At 41.3% G+C, this 14,695-nt stretch overlaps 1 protein-coding gene across 2 annotated transcripts in view; it reads right to left on the bottom strand.

Moving 5' to 3' along the window:
• Positions 1-243: 243 nt before the first annotated feature.
• Positions 244-14,695, bottom strand: part of CTNNA2 (catenin alpha 2) — a 1,396,423-nt gene continuing 1,381,971 nt past the window's right edge. For both annotated transcript variants that reach the window (XM_072126314.1, XM_072126313.1), the window contains one exon: positions 244-1,440. In XM_072126314.1, the coding sequence (XP_071982415.1) occupies positions 1,153-1,440 (288 nt within the window). In that variant the 3' untranslated portion in view covers positions 244-1,152. The remainder of the gene's footprint in view (positions 1,441-14,695) is intronic.

Below are 14,695 nucleotides of genomic sequence, written 5' to 3' on the forward strand. Positions count from 1 at the left end.
TAGTAGTAATAATAATAATAATAATAATAATAATAATAATAATATATTTTAAAATAAGGAATAACAAAGTAATGGCACAACTTAATCTTAGAATATAATATGAACCCAGATTTGACATTTCAATTGAAAATCCAATTATCTTCTCAAAAGTATTATAAGAAACGGAAAAGTGAACACTTTGCAATGTAATTCAAACCCAATTTCAAGTGAAATAATTATTAAAACAGACAAATAAACATACAATTTGAGGGAATAATGACTTTATTGAGTTACTGGATACAAAGCCATGGTCGGTACCTCTAGTCCAAGCTACTGATCATCTACATTTTGCTTTTAAGCTGTCACATTGTTATGTTATGTTAAAGTGATCTACACCGTCAACACACCGGCGGCAGCCATTTTTTATGCAGTGATATCCCAATTGCCTTTAGACTAGTAACATTGACCTCTAATTACATGGATGCCACCGATGTGATAGGGTGTGAATCCACTTCCATGTCCAAATGTCAAAAAAAAAAACCAAATAAGATCGGCCATGTCATCTCAATGTGCTTCACACACACCAACACATAGACTCAGCTAGTTGTTAGATTATCAATTCTGGGGACTAATAAGGGACATATGAAATAACACTTTGTAACATAGAGAACAGAATACACAATAATAAGTGATAAGCCTTAGGTAGAGGTTAGTAATTGATACTTAAAGAAGCCACATACTATCACGAGGATGTACGCTTATCATCTGGGCCACACGGTTAGGCGGATAGGCTAGGCATAGATTGCACTAAACAATAAGATTACAAGCTGAATGATCTACCATAAATCTTTCAGTTTCTACCTGCCAACCTAATGGTTCCTGCATGCATTTCACGCTCCCTTTCCTGCCTTTATTTTTAGTCCTCGTTTGGTTGAGTGCTCGTTGGGATCTAATGCCTAAAGGGGCTGAAGAAGGGCAAAAATACATGTTATAATTTTACCAGCGTTCAATGGACTTGCTTTAGTATGAACCTCAACTCCAATAAAATCTGGGGTAGCATGCAAACGGACACTGCTAAGGTTTTGTTCATGCCGGACGCATACAAGTCGGCAGGTAAGCATACAAAATGACTTCTTTAAAAAAAAAAATATCCTGTTAGTAAAGCCTAGAGTTCTAGAAGGAATCCATTGCTTTAAATTCACTTAGAGCCTGAACTGGAGAGATGTGCTTCTTTTGGGATCCTCTCCTTACTCGGGTCTGGTATTCTTCTGGTTTTTCTCTTTTTACTAGTGGCTTCTTCTCTGGAGCCTTCATCTTCCAAGATACATGGGGGAAGTTTACCGCCGCTGCGCCATAGACCTTCTGGTACTTGGTTGAGGCTACGTATGAGGCCTTCACGGTGAGCACAACAGCGTTCATCAGATTTTTGGCAGCCTGGATTAGGGAGGTGGCACTGTCCAACTGGAAGAAAAAAATATTAAAAATGATTACTTTGATGTATTCATTTAAGAGGGTCTTCAACTTTCCATATAGCGTAAAAAAACAAGTTATGGACAAGGTTGACCTCCAGCTATAGATGAGAAAGGAAAAGAGAGAATTAGGTGGAAAGTCTATAATCTTGTCCCCATCTGACACTCCATCGAACAGCCACCATTAGAAAAGACGTAAAGAAGAGAGTTAATCTATTTCTCCAGTGTTTACGCCGAACCTCAATTCCCAAATTCAAGTGACTGATTTAAGCTACACTGCAATAATCTGGAAGAATCGCACTGGTATCTATGACCGGTTGGTGAGGGTATCAGTTTCACATCCATTCGTAATTGAAATAGGTGAAAGAATTCCCAATACTTGAGGACCAAACACACCAACATGACTTGGGCAGGACTTGGCAACCATCTAATTTAAAGTACATAGGGGTACCCTAAGAAATTGCATGAAGGGATATGACTATTCCCTGACAAAGAACACTCGACTCTGTGTATGAATTCTTTGGAAGGCCATTCTCTACCTTTTAAGGACACATGCGTGATCGGCCAAGCCAAGTTTGATGTGCATAAAGATCTCAAATATCTTAATGTCTTATATACACAGGAACTATAATTAAAGAAGGCGGACAAAATGCGTAGGTCATTCTGCTGACGTTTGTTATAGTATATCAATGTTTTAAAAGAATTAAATAAGAAAGATAACACTGGATCAATCAAATCTAACATTCTGTTTTCCATTGGGTTGGGCCTGTGAACGCAGAGAGTTGGGTAATCCATTATGTATATTCCAATAAAGGGATAGTCCTGGTAATATGAAGGTTAAGACATTGGGGGAGATCTATCACCACCTTGTCTGGTTTCTTCTACTTCTTTATGAGACTTTTTGGTTTCATTTAGAACTTTTTACTCTCCGTTGAGACTTTATCCATCTTAGATGAGGCCATAAAGCCCCAAATGAGACCAAAAAGTCTCAAACACCCAACAACTTTTTGATAGATCTCCCCCACTGAGTTACATAATGCTCTTTCAAAGGGTTCTTGGCTACAAGCTCAAGGTTTGGCTTGAACTCTTATATTGGAATGGCCAGCACTGGTGACCCACATCTAAATGTAATATCTAAGGATGAATAAGGTGGCGCTAATTTATCTTTAAATGTCTATATACTATTGATGGTCCAGTATATAGAGAGATGGAGAGTTTTATTTGATATTTATTTGATATTAGTGATTATTTTGTATTTTTGTATTATTAGTTTGTATTTTAACTACAACATTTATGGGTTTGCTTGATTTGTGGACACCCCTCCATCACATGGGTATAGGATATGGTCCCATGCAGTGGACACAGTGGGGAAGATTTACTTACCTGGTCCATTCACGATCCAGCTGCGCGTTCTCTGCGGTGGATTCGGGTCTACAAGCGATTCACTAAGGCAGTTCCTCCAACGTCCACCAGGTGTCGCTGCTGCGCTGAAGTCCGCCGAGGTCCGCCGGAGTTCACGATCCGTTGCTGGGTGCAGGTAAGCCCGTGTCCAGGGACCCTTTTTTCTAAATGCGACGGTTTCTCTGAATCCGTTGGGTTTTCGATCGGCCACGCCCCCAATTTCCGTCGCGTGCATGCCGGCGCCAATGCGCCACAATCCGATCGCGTGCCAATTCAGGGGAAATCGGTGCAAAATGGAAAAATTCGGGTAACCCGCTGTAAAAACGTGATTCGCACCCTTAGTAAATGACCCCCCATGAGGCACATCATGAAATGTGGTACAATTTTTACGTTGATTTTCAAGGTCGTTTGAATGCTGATACTGTCATAATAGTTCCATAGTCTTTTTTGTTCTCAAAAAAAGTGGAAAAACACTATCCACGTATGCACTACCCACTATGCCATGGTTAATACACTTTACCAATGATTTAAGGATTTTATTGCACCTCTATATATCTAAAGATAGCATTTGCCTATGAGCAACGCCGCTAAAAGCATGTTTTTATGTAAAAGCAATACTTTTAGGAGCTATAAACTGTAAAATTAAAAAGATAAATTAAAACTCCAACACACACAAAAACAAACAATACAAAAAAACATGCATCTTTTAATTGATATCAAATATCCAAAGCATAAACCAGAAATAAAAGAAGAGCATCTCCGGCCAAGGCAAGAAATATAGATTGACCATAAAAATGCAGCTTTTAGATCTATCAAGCTCCGGGTACAGTGGGCAATTTATTACAACGAGACATCATATTTTTGTGTGGTCCGCCGGCATGTCTCAGCTCTCAGCCAAACAGATTTGTGATGGTGCATTTAATATATCAGGAAACCACAGCAGTATACAAATAGTGAAATGTATTATATTGGCTGAAAACCCAGGATAAATCATCAAATTAATGTGATTTTCCCCAAGTCTAGGTTCAAAGGGATTAAACTAATAAAAATGCCATCACAGGAGGAATGCAGGAGGCAATGAGAAATAATCCAGTATTATGGCACTGAGTGATAATACTCTAAATGCTTATCCAACCCCATAAAATGCACAAACAGCTTACAGTGGTGTCAAATAGCAGTGGGTGACAGTAAGGTTAGTAATGCTCCTTTTGTTAAGGTGAACTTACAGTAGCGTCTGCTGAATGCACCTTACAAAAATATATCCACTCACCATATAAATTCATACAGAAACACAAATGTATCTATAGTTGACTGAGCAGCTCTATCCTCCCTCTCTCAGCAGGAAGTCTCAGCACGCTCGTAATTCAGCTACATAACTTCCCCTTAGGTTCTAAGTAGCTTGACATGCAGATGGCATTGAGAAACATGAATTACTATCCTTTTGATAAAACAACTAGCTGACGGTACTTGATGAAGGACCTGAAGAGGATTTTGGGGAATATTAAATTGCACCCTAGGGCAGGGTGTAAAGGGGGTGCTGGTTTCTATGGAAATAGGTGATGGGATTGTTCTTCAGGGGAGGTTGTGCATGTTTTTTTTTTTTTATTTCAGTTGTAATTTTACTGTTTACTTGCATTCATTTTATCTGCTATTGATTGTCCATCCTTATTCTTTATTTATTATTTTTTAATTATTTTTTTAGATTTTGTATGGATGGGAACTGTGGAACTGTGTGGGCGTAATAGCATGCTAAAAGGCAAAGGGAACAGGATTATACTTGTGTACTGTATTCCTGTGTGTCGGGCTGATCATGTGACCTCTCCTGGCTCTGATTATACTACTTCCGATGATAATACCTCTATAGCCAGAGCCCTTAAAGAACAGGGACTTGAGAAGCTGACGGGGGTGGAGTTGGGCAGAGGAATCAGTTAGCCCCTCCTTACACTCACACATGACATGTCACATGGCTCCAGTCATCACTGACGAGGGATTGAATGGAGCATGAGGGATCACAGATCTGTCCTTTGCCAGCTCTCATGATGAACAACATCATGTAAAAGGGCAGGATGAAAGAAATGAGCGTGAAGGAGTGGAAGGAGTGAGAAGAACAGCTCTTGCGGGAACAGAGGGAACAGGGACGGTTGTAGAGTGCTATTCTGTACTCTGTCTACACTGGAGTTTGGAGTTTCTTAAATGACTGGGCTGCAGTGAAAAAACTGAGAAACAGTTAAATGAGCCCATTTCAAACAGCCTGCTGTGAAAGTCTTTATTGGAATTGTAGTCTCTACATTTTAAGCGAAAATGTGTTCTGAGACTATGAGAACAGGGAAATGATGCTTCTACTTCAGAAATGTGCTAAACTTATATGCTAGGGGATAGGGATTTTTAAGCTTGTAAAAATTTATCTTACAATTCCAAAAACCCTTTAATGGCTATTGAAACTGACCACCAACTGAGGATCCAGAGCAATGTGGTCAACAAGCATCTAGTCCTGGTTTACAGTAAATATTTCTAGGGTAAAATTTACCCATATACAGGCAGTCCCCGGGTTACGCACACAATAGGTTCCATAGGTTTGTTCTTAAGTTGAATGTGTATGCAAGTCAAGACTGTATATTTTATAATTGTAGTGCAGACAAAAACATTATTTGCCCCAGTGACAATTGGATTTTCAAATTTTTTTCTGTAATGGGACCAAGGATCATCAATAAAGCTTCATTACAGACACCTCACAGCTGATCATTGCAGTCTGGGACCATACTAAAGCATCCAGAGAGGTTCACCAGAGGTCACAGTGCTCAGAGAGGTCCGTCTTTAACTACGGGTCATCTGTAAGTCGGGTGTCCTTAAGTAGGGGACCACCTGTACAAACCAAAGCAATTGATTTGGGGCCCCAGAGATCTTCAGGACTCCAATACAGTTTAGAGAAATGGAAAGGTAGGAATCAGTAGACTTCTTGCTCAGGGGTGCACCAGCCATGAAGCAAGTTGAGCCTCTTGCCTCAGGCAGTACCACCTTGAGCAAGAGTGGGGCAGCATCAGGGGCGCAGTTACCTGCTACAAATCAGGACCAAACACTTAAAAAATAACATCTCTTCATACCTGATGTCAGCATGGGCATAAGACACTGCTTGGAGAACCCATGTACTAAAAAAATAACCTGAAATATTACTACTGGATGGGACAGAGGGAGCACCATTCTATAGCTCGCCTCAGGCAGCAGAGAACTTAGATTGATCACTGTTTTTGCTCATATAGGGGCTCCTACGATATAATTTTAGTGTCTATGTACATTTTATAAAACTATAGAAATAAGAAGTGTAAAATGAGGTACCATATTATAAATTACAGCAAAGTTAAAGGAAATCTACCACCAGGATGAAGGATTGTAAACCAAGCACACTGACATAAGGATCTGCTTTTCTTTCAGCTTCTTATTCCCTGCTTTTTACAAAAAAAAAGGCTTTTAAAATTATGCAAATGGCCCTAAGGAGCTCTAAAGGTGTTAATGGAGCCTGGAGCCCTTAAGGCTCATTTGCATAATTTTGAAAGCCATTGTTTTCTTAAAAACAGGGCATAAGAAGAGGAAAGTAGAGCAGATCCTACCAGAGGGGGCACACACCTGTATGTCAGTGTGCTTGGTTTACAATCCTTCATCCTGGCGGTAGATGTCCTTTAATGGAGCTTAACTGTAATACCTGACACATCCTGTGAAGATGTGTGGCGCTCTTCCTCTAATAAATTCCTACTGTTTCTCCCACTGCTTAAAGGCATTTATTCATAGCTTTGTTTTTTTTCTGTACTTTTCTACTTTATATGTCCTTTTATTCTCTTCTTTTATAGATGAATCTAGACCAATAAATGAACAGACAAAGGGATCTGTTAAGGGCAGTGGATACTATACAGTCATACAATAACTATGTAATATAATTCATTTTCTTCATGAGAAGTACCAGTTATGATAAATGCAGTGTCCATGAAGGGTACAGGAGAAAGACTATCAGGCTCATGAAGGAGATGACAAAGGACACTCGACATTTCCATATTAAGTGGAGCGCTGACACAGATCTGGCTATGCTCCGGTTATTTATATACTCGGATCCATGGAATATTATGTCAAGTCCTATATATCAGGGATAAAGTATAAAGGGAGTAAACACTGATAGAAAGAGTCGCAATCCACACAAGAGTCTGGACTGTGAGTAAAGTGACGGCCTGAATGGGCATAAAAAGGCTTAGCTATGGGTCTCTAGAAGGGAATCTGTCAGCAGTTATGACCATAAAACATACACAGGCTGTAGGATTTTGGAAGTTTACAGGTATACCAGCTATGAAACATCCTCCCCCCAAACTGACTTATTCTCTATCTGTTTCAAATCTACCTACCTATCTAGAAGCCATTTTTTTTTTCTGTGGGTGAGATGTATCACTGTTCTGCGCTTGTGTATTTGTGTGCATTTGTTGCGCCTTAAATATGGTGCAATTTAAGCACAGTTTTGGTGTTACTCTCCCCCACACTTCTTTTCTATCCTGCTACACAGGACACTTCTCTGTCTTGTCTGCAGCTCGCATACACTTCTCTTCTATCCTGCTACATGGGGACACTTCTCTGTATTGTCTGCAGCTCCCACTCACTTCTCTTCTATCCTGCTACATGGGGACACTTCTCTGTCCTGTCTGCAGCTCCTACTCACTTCTCTTCTATCCTGCTACACAGGACACTTCTCTGTCCTGTCTGCAGCTCGCATACACTTCTCTTCTATCCTGCTACATGGGGACACTTCTCTGTCCTGTCTGCAGCTCCCAAACACTTCTCCTCTCTCCTGCTACACTGGGACTTCTCTGTAGTATCTGCAAAATCCTACAAACTTACCTGAGTGAAGTTACCCCCCCCCCCCCACCTTGTGCAAATAAAACAAAATTGGTGTCAAACGTTTGTGCTACGTTTGTGCTGGTTTGTGCAGCAGAAATTTTCGTTTGTGCCGCTATCGTTTTTAAGATTTTAATGAAAGCTTCCAGAGGTCATCAGAGGTCAACCAGCCCCCCCCCACACATTGCCCAAACCAAACAAAGCTGGTGCCAATCAATTCTGCTACGTTTGTGCTGGTATGTGCTGCTCAAATTTTTGTTTGCGCTGCTTTTGTTTTGAATATATGAACAAAAAATTAAAGGTCAAAAGTTCAAGCAGCCCCCCCCCCACAGTAACCAAATAGAACAAAACTGGTGTCAAACGTTAGTGCTACATTTGTGCTGGTTTGTGCAGCAAACATTTTTGTTTGTGCTGCTATCATTTTTAATATATTCTTACTTTTTCCAGAGGTCATCAGAGTTCATTTCTTCCAAAGTACAATGGGGCAGATTTACTTACCCGGCCCATTCGCGATCCAGCGGCGCGTTCTCTGCTCTGGATTCGGGTCCGGCCGGGATTTAAGAAGGTAGTTCTTCTGCCGTCCACCAGGTGGCACTGCTGCGCTGAAAGTCATCTCATCGCGCCGGAATGCACCACCTCGGACCAGGTGAAGGTAAGCGGTCCCCAAGCGACACTTTTCGGTTTTTAAATGCGGCGGCTTTTCCGAATACGTCGGGTTTTCGTTCGGCCACGCCCCCCGATTTCCGTTGCGCGCATGCCGGCGCCGATGCGCTACAATCCGATCGCGTGCGCCACAATCCCGGGGCAATACAGGTACAATCGGTGCAAATCGGAAATATTCGGGTAACACGTCAGGTAAAAACGCGAATCGGGCCCTTAGTAAATGACCACCAATGTGTTTGCTAGCTCCCCCTGGTGATGAAACCAGGGAAGTGTCACTAGCTTTGATTTTTACCAGTTTATCCTAAACACCTTTAACCTTTGTAAACACCTGAACATACTTTAAAAATCATAGCTGCACAAATGAACATTTTTTCTGCACAAACCAGTACAAACGTAGCACTAATGTTTGACCCCAGTTTTGTTTGATTTGGTTAATGTGGGAGGCTAGTTGAAGTTTTGACCTTTAATTTTTTGTTCATTTATTCAAAACGAAAGCAGCACAAACAAAAATTTGAGCTGCACAAACCAGCAGAAACGTAGCAGAATTATACGGTCCCAGTTTTGTTTGGTTTTGGCAATAAGGCGGGGGGGGGGGGGGGGGCTGGTTGACCTCTGATGACCTCTGGAAACTTTCATTAATATCTTAAAAACAATAGCGGCACAAACGAGAATTTCTACTGCACAAACCAGCATAAACGTTTGACACCGTTTGAACAAGGTGGGGGGGGGGGGGGGGCTCAATTTCACTCAGGTTACAAACTTCTCTTCTCTCCTGCTCTGAGCTGCTGCTTTTGCAGATTGATTGTAAATAGAAGGGCATGAATTGTAAACAGAGGCTGCACATAGTGTAGTGTTTTCTGAGCTCTGCTGCTGGGGATGAGCTGCTCTGCACAAGAGCTCAGTGTTGCTTCTCACTCAATGACACCTTCGGGCTGGAGTGTTTTTGCGCCTAAATGAACAAGTTGCTAATGATAAATTATTATTAGGCGCAGCAAAACATCTGGATTGGTAGGATAAATAAGGGAAGCATAATTATCTATCTATCTATCTATCTATCTATCTATCTATCTATCTATCTATCTATCTATCTATCTATTTATCATCTATTGTTTATTGGTCATCAACTTGAAAGATCAACACAGCATCAGAGGTTCTTCTAGTATTGGTATTGGTAATTATTATTCTGCTTCACAAAATCCAACAAATTATTTTCTGCTCTGGGGAATTTCAATGCCTGCACTCAGGATGTAAATGTATATAGCTCTTCTGCATCTCATCCTTCTGCTAAATGCTTGACAGTTCCCATGGTTTCCAAATCTTCTATTAAAATTCACAGTTTTCTCCCCCTCCCTAATATACATTAGGTGCCAGTCACAGTCAGCCGTGCAAATCATATTTGGGGTATAGAAGTGTGTGAGCTCATATGTTGTGTGCTGTCTATAGAATGCAGTGTATAGCAGATAAAGTAGGAACCTTCTGCCTTTACTTCTAGGGGATCCATCCTGAGTATTTGTGATTTATAGCTGGTGATAGGTTCCAATAGCCTATGCTATACTGAATTTAAAAATGTCTGTGTCAGCATTCTGAATAATTTCACTACTTTATAAAGCTTTATTTCACATTACCTGGCTCCCTGGCAGCACTCTTCTCTCATCCACACTTATCCAGCTCCCCCCCTCCCCTCCATACTTCCTGCCTCTTGCATTGAGCAGGCAGTGAGCAGGTAGGTGGTGGGGAGTACAGGAATAATGCATGAGGAGACTGAGACACAGGCACACACAGGCTGCAGCTGTGACCCCCCCACACCTCACACACCACTGGGAGCCAGGTAATGTGATATAAAGTTTTATAATGTACTGAAACTCAGAATGCTGACAAAGGCATATTTAAAATCATCAAGGCATAAGTTATTGGAACCTGTCACCAGCTGAAAATGACATTCCTGGTGACAGGTTCCCTTTAATATCCAGAACAACGATGACATTGAAGACAGACAAAATGGTCACAAAGTATGGCAGGAGATTGTGGAAAGAGAATATCCCAACACCAACCTAAAGCCTCCTTTGTCCAATTCTTTCACTTTCGAGGGAGGTGGCTCAATTGGGATGAGAAAGAGGAAGAGGTGTAGATTTTGGGGGAGATACAAGAGTCTACTTAAAGCTTTTATCCTATAAAGAACTAAAACACTATACAGGCAGTTCACGTACAGGTTCCATAGGTTTGTTCTTAAGTTGAATTTGTATGTAAGTCAGAACTGTATATTTTATAATTGTAGATCCAGACAAAAAAATTTTGCCCTAGTGACAATTGCCCTAGTGACTTTAATGGGACCAAGGATTATCAATAAAGCTTCATTACAGACACCTTACAGCTGATCATTGCAATCTAGGACTACAGGCAGTCCCCGGGTTACATACAGGATAGGTTCTAAAGGTTTTTTCTTGAGTTGAATTTGTACGTAAGTTGGAACTGTATATTTTATCATTGTAACCCCAGCCAATAAATTTTTGGTCTCTGTGATAATTGGATTTTAAAACTTTTGGATTCTCATAAGAACCAGGATTAACAATAAAGCTTCATTGTAGACACCAGTGATAACTGTTACAGCTGATTATTGTAGCCTAGGACTTAAATACAGTAAATTACCAACATCCAGAGGTCCGTTTGTAACTAGGGGTTGTCTGTAAGTCGGGTGTTCTTAAGTAGGGGACCGTCTGTATAGTAAAGCTTTTTGAGAGCTTCACCAGAGGTCACAGTGGGCAGAGGGATCTGCCTGTAACTAGGGTCATCTGTAAGTCAGGGGTCCTTAAGTAGGGGACTGTCTGTATCTAGACTGATCTGAAACCAGAAAAATTCCATCAAGGATTGAAAATCTATAAGAAACATTGGGCCACATTTATCACTTTTGTGCGCCTAAGTGTAGTAGTTGCGCCTAAATTCTGGCGCACTGTTTTGCCAGAATTATCACAAGCTACAACCATCTGTGATAAGGTAATTTCCTGCCTCTTATTAATCACTTTACTTTAACACAGTTTAGGCGCAATTTTGGCGCAGTTTCGGCGCAATGTTAGATTCAGGCACTTACATGTGATCCTGCTACAAGCTCCTCTCTGCTTCTCCCACAGCCCAGCATGAGAATGACCCTCACAGCAGCACCCAGGTGTGTGACACCCTGCACCCAGTGACCTCCTCAGCAGGGGCTTCTCCTGGAGGGGATCCCCCAGTGCTGGTCTCCTGTCGCACCCCTGTAATTCTGCACAGTATCCCCCTCAGACACTGTGCAGAATTACATGGGGGACACTTGTTTGCAGTATCTGCAACATTCTGCAACATTCTGCAAAGTTCTCTTGCTCTTTGCTATGAGCTCAGGATTCTGCAGAATGTTTTGTAAATAGAAGGTGATGAACTGTAAATAGAGTCTGCAGCTCCTGTCTGTAATGTATCTAATGTATCTATTATATGTTCTAGTGTCTGCAGTGTATCTAATGTATCTATTATATGTTCTAGTGTCTGCAGTGTATGTAATGTCTGTATTATCTGTACTAGTGTCTGTAGTGTATGCAATGTCTGTATTATCTGTTCTAGTGTCTGGCTGAGCTTTGCTGCTAGAAATGAGCTGTTCTGCAAAGGGGCTCAGTGTTACTTCTCAGTTTACGCCACCTTCGGGCTGGAGTGTTTTTGCGCCTAAATGAAAACGTTGCAAGTGATGAATATCATTAGCCGCAGCAAAACATCTGGATTGCTAGGATAAATGAGGGAAAGCTGGTTATTTTTGCTGCGCGGCTAGTTTGGGGTTTAGTCACAAAAATGGTGCAAAAACGGTGCGCCTGACTGAAAAGGCGCAAAAACAACAGAAAAAACGAGTGATAAATGTGGCCCACAGTATAAAATATGGGGAGCAGCAGATACATGATATCTTCCACAATCCTCTGCTTCTCCATAGGTACAGGTTATTTGCATGTTGTTCCCGGGATATTACCGAGGACTCTACGTGACCCGCGTCTTTGCTCCCATGAATAATCCTCTTTGGCTAAATTGAACCAAAAAAAAGATTCAAAGTCATTTAAATGTAAATCCCAATTTTCTATATTATTTATGGGGCTGGAATGTATTGCTGGTCCGGTATGTGCGGAGCCTCTGATTGAGTGTTGTGTGTGTGTTCTCCTCCTCGTATAATGATACAATTTATTTTATACGGCACCAATAGGAGGTCACAATCTGCTGGGCGCAGTAATAATCACATGCACGCTCGTTCTCCTCCCGCCGCATCGAAAAATAAAACACGTGCAGTAATATTTGCATTTCGTAGAAAGTTTTCTGTGTGCAGCGGTGATGGAGATGCCTTGAAGTCTCACCATTAAGGACAGTACATGGACATCTTATTATCCCTATACAGACGGTCCCCTATTTAAGAACACCCGACTTACAGACGACCCCTAGTTACAAACGTACCTCTGTATAATACAGCTGACACCCATCTGTTACTTCAGCTGTGGGTGCTGGTAGCAATCGTGGCAGTTAACATGCTAAGTGCCGCGGTCGAACCCGATCACGGCACCTAACATTCCCGCTGATGGGTGCTGCCATCTCGGATGACCGATTGCCACCCTCCCACCGTGATGTCATCGGCGGAGGGTGGTGATCGCCACGGCAGTCTACAGTCTCATATAGACTCGTAGGCTTTCCATGGATAATGATCTCCAATAGCCTCCAAAAGGAAGGCTATTAGAGATCATCAGTAAAATTGCTATGTACAGTAATACAGTAGTATTGCACTATATAGTATGAGCAATCAGACCCTACAGGGTTAAAGTACCCTAGAGGATCTGAAATGACAGTAAAAAAAAGATAAATAAAATAAAGATAAATATATATACATTTTTTTTTAAGTAAACGTATACATCACCCCCATTACCCTAGAACACATATAAAAAAAAATAAACAGTAAAAATCATAAACACTGCGTCCCAAAATGCCCGATCTATCAACGTATCAAAAAGATTGTTCCCGGCCATAAACACTAAAACGAAAAAGATTTAAAAAAAAAAAAATCAGCCCCCTCTCTACCTAGAACTAATATAAAAATAAACTAAAACAAAATCATAAACCTGTTAAGTGTCCCAAAAGTCACCCTAATAAAAAATAGCGGCCAAATGTTGGAAATGGCTCTTTTTTTTTGCCATTTCGCTAGAAAAAGTGATCAAAAACAGTCCCAAACTTGGTAGCAATGAAAATATCAGCTGCAAAAAATGACACCTTACACAGCTCTGCTTTCTTATAGATGGTTTTATCTTTATAAAATGTATTAAAGCCCAAAAAACCCAATAAATGTGATATCCCCGTGATCGAGCGAACCCATAAAAAAAAAAGGAGACGCATCATTTAGAACGCACAGTTAAAAACGTAAAAACCGAGCCCACAAGAAAATGGCGCAAATATTTTTTCCACCAATTTCACTGTATTTGGAATTTTTGTCCTGCTTCCCAGTACATGGCATGGAATATAAAATATTGGGACACATTTACTTACCCAGTCCTGTTGCGATCCAGCGGCGGGTTCTCGGTCGAAGATTCAGGTCTTCTGGCGATTCACTAAGGTCGTGTGCTCGATGTCCACTAGGTGTCGCTGCTGCGCTGAGGTCCGCAGGAGTTCCCCGGAATTCATCATCCTATGCTGGGTGCAGGTAAGCGCGTGTCAAGCGACACATTTTTTTTTAAATACAGCGTTTTTTCCGAATCCGTTGGGTTTTCCGACGGCCACGCCCCCGATTTCCGTTGCATGCATGCCGGCGCCAATGCACCACAATCCAATCGTGTGCGCCAAAAACCCCGTGGCAATTCAGCGCAAACAGAGAGCGATTGGGGCCCTTAGTAAATGACCCCCATTGTCTCTACATATAGTACAATTTACTATGCAGAAAGAAAAAGCCCTCACACAGCTCCGTACACAGAAGTTATACATTTTTGAAGGTGGGGAGTGTAAAAAAATTGAAATACAAAAACAAAAAATGTCCAATTCGTTAAGGGGTTAAAGCAGTTCAGAAAAAAAAAAAATGTTACCGTGAAATGGTCAGATTCATGGCGAATAAGAAAATCGATGAATAGATTCGCTCAGCTCTAGTCCAGATGCTAAAAATTTAGCTGCAGTTCTAAGCACGGCCACAAGGGACATCAAAGGGGATTGGGGCTTATTTACTAAGGGTCCGAACGCCGCACTTTCGACGGGTTTCCCGTTTTGCAGCAAATTTCCCCGGGGTTTTGGCGCATGCAATCGGATTTTGCCGCATCGGCGCCGGCTTGCACGTGACTCAAATA

This window comes from Engystomops pustulosus, chromosome 1, assembly GCF_040894005.1.
Source record: "Engystomops pustulosus chromosome 1, aEngPut4.maternal, whole genome shotgun sequence".
Lineage (NCBI taxonomy): Eukaryota > Metazoa > Chordata > Amphibia > Anura > Leptodactylidae > Engystomops > Engystomops pustulosus.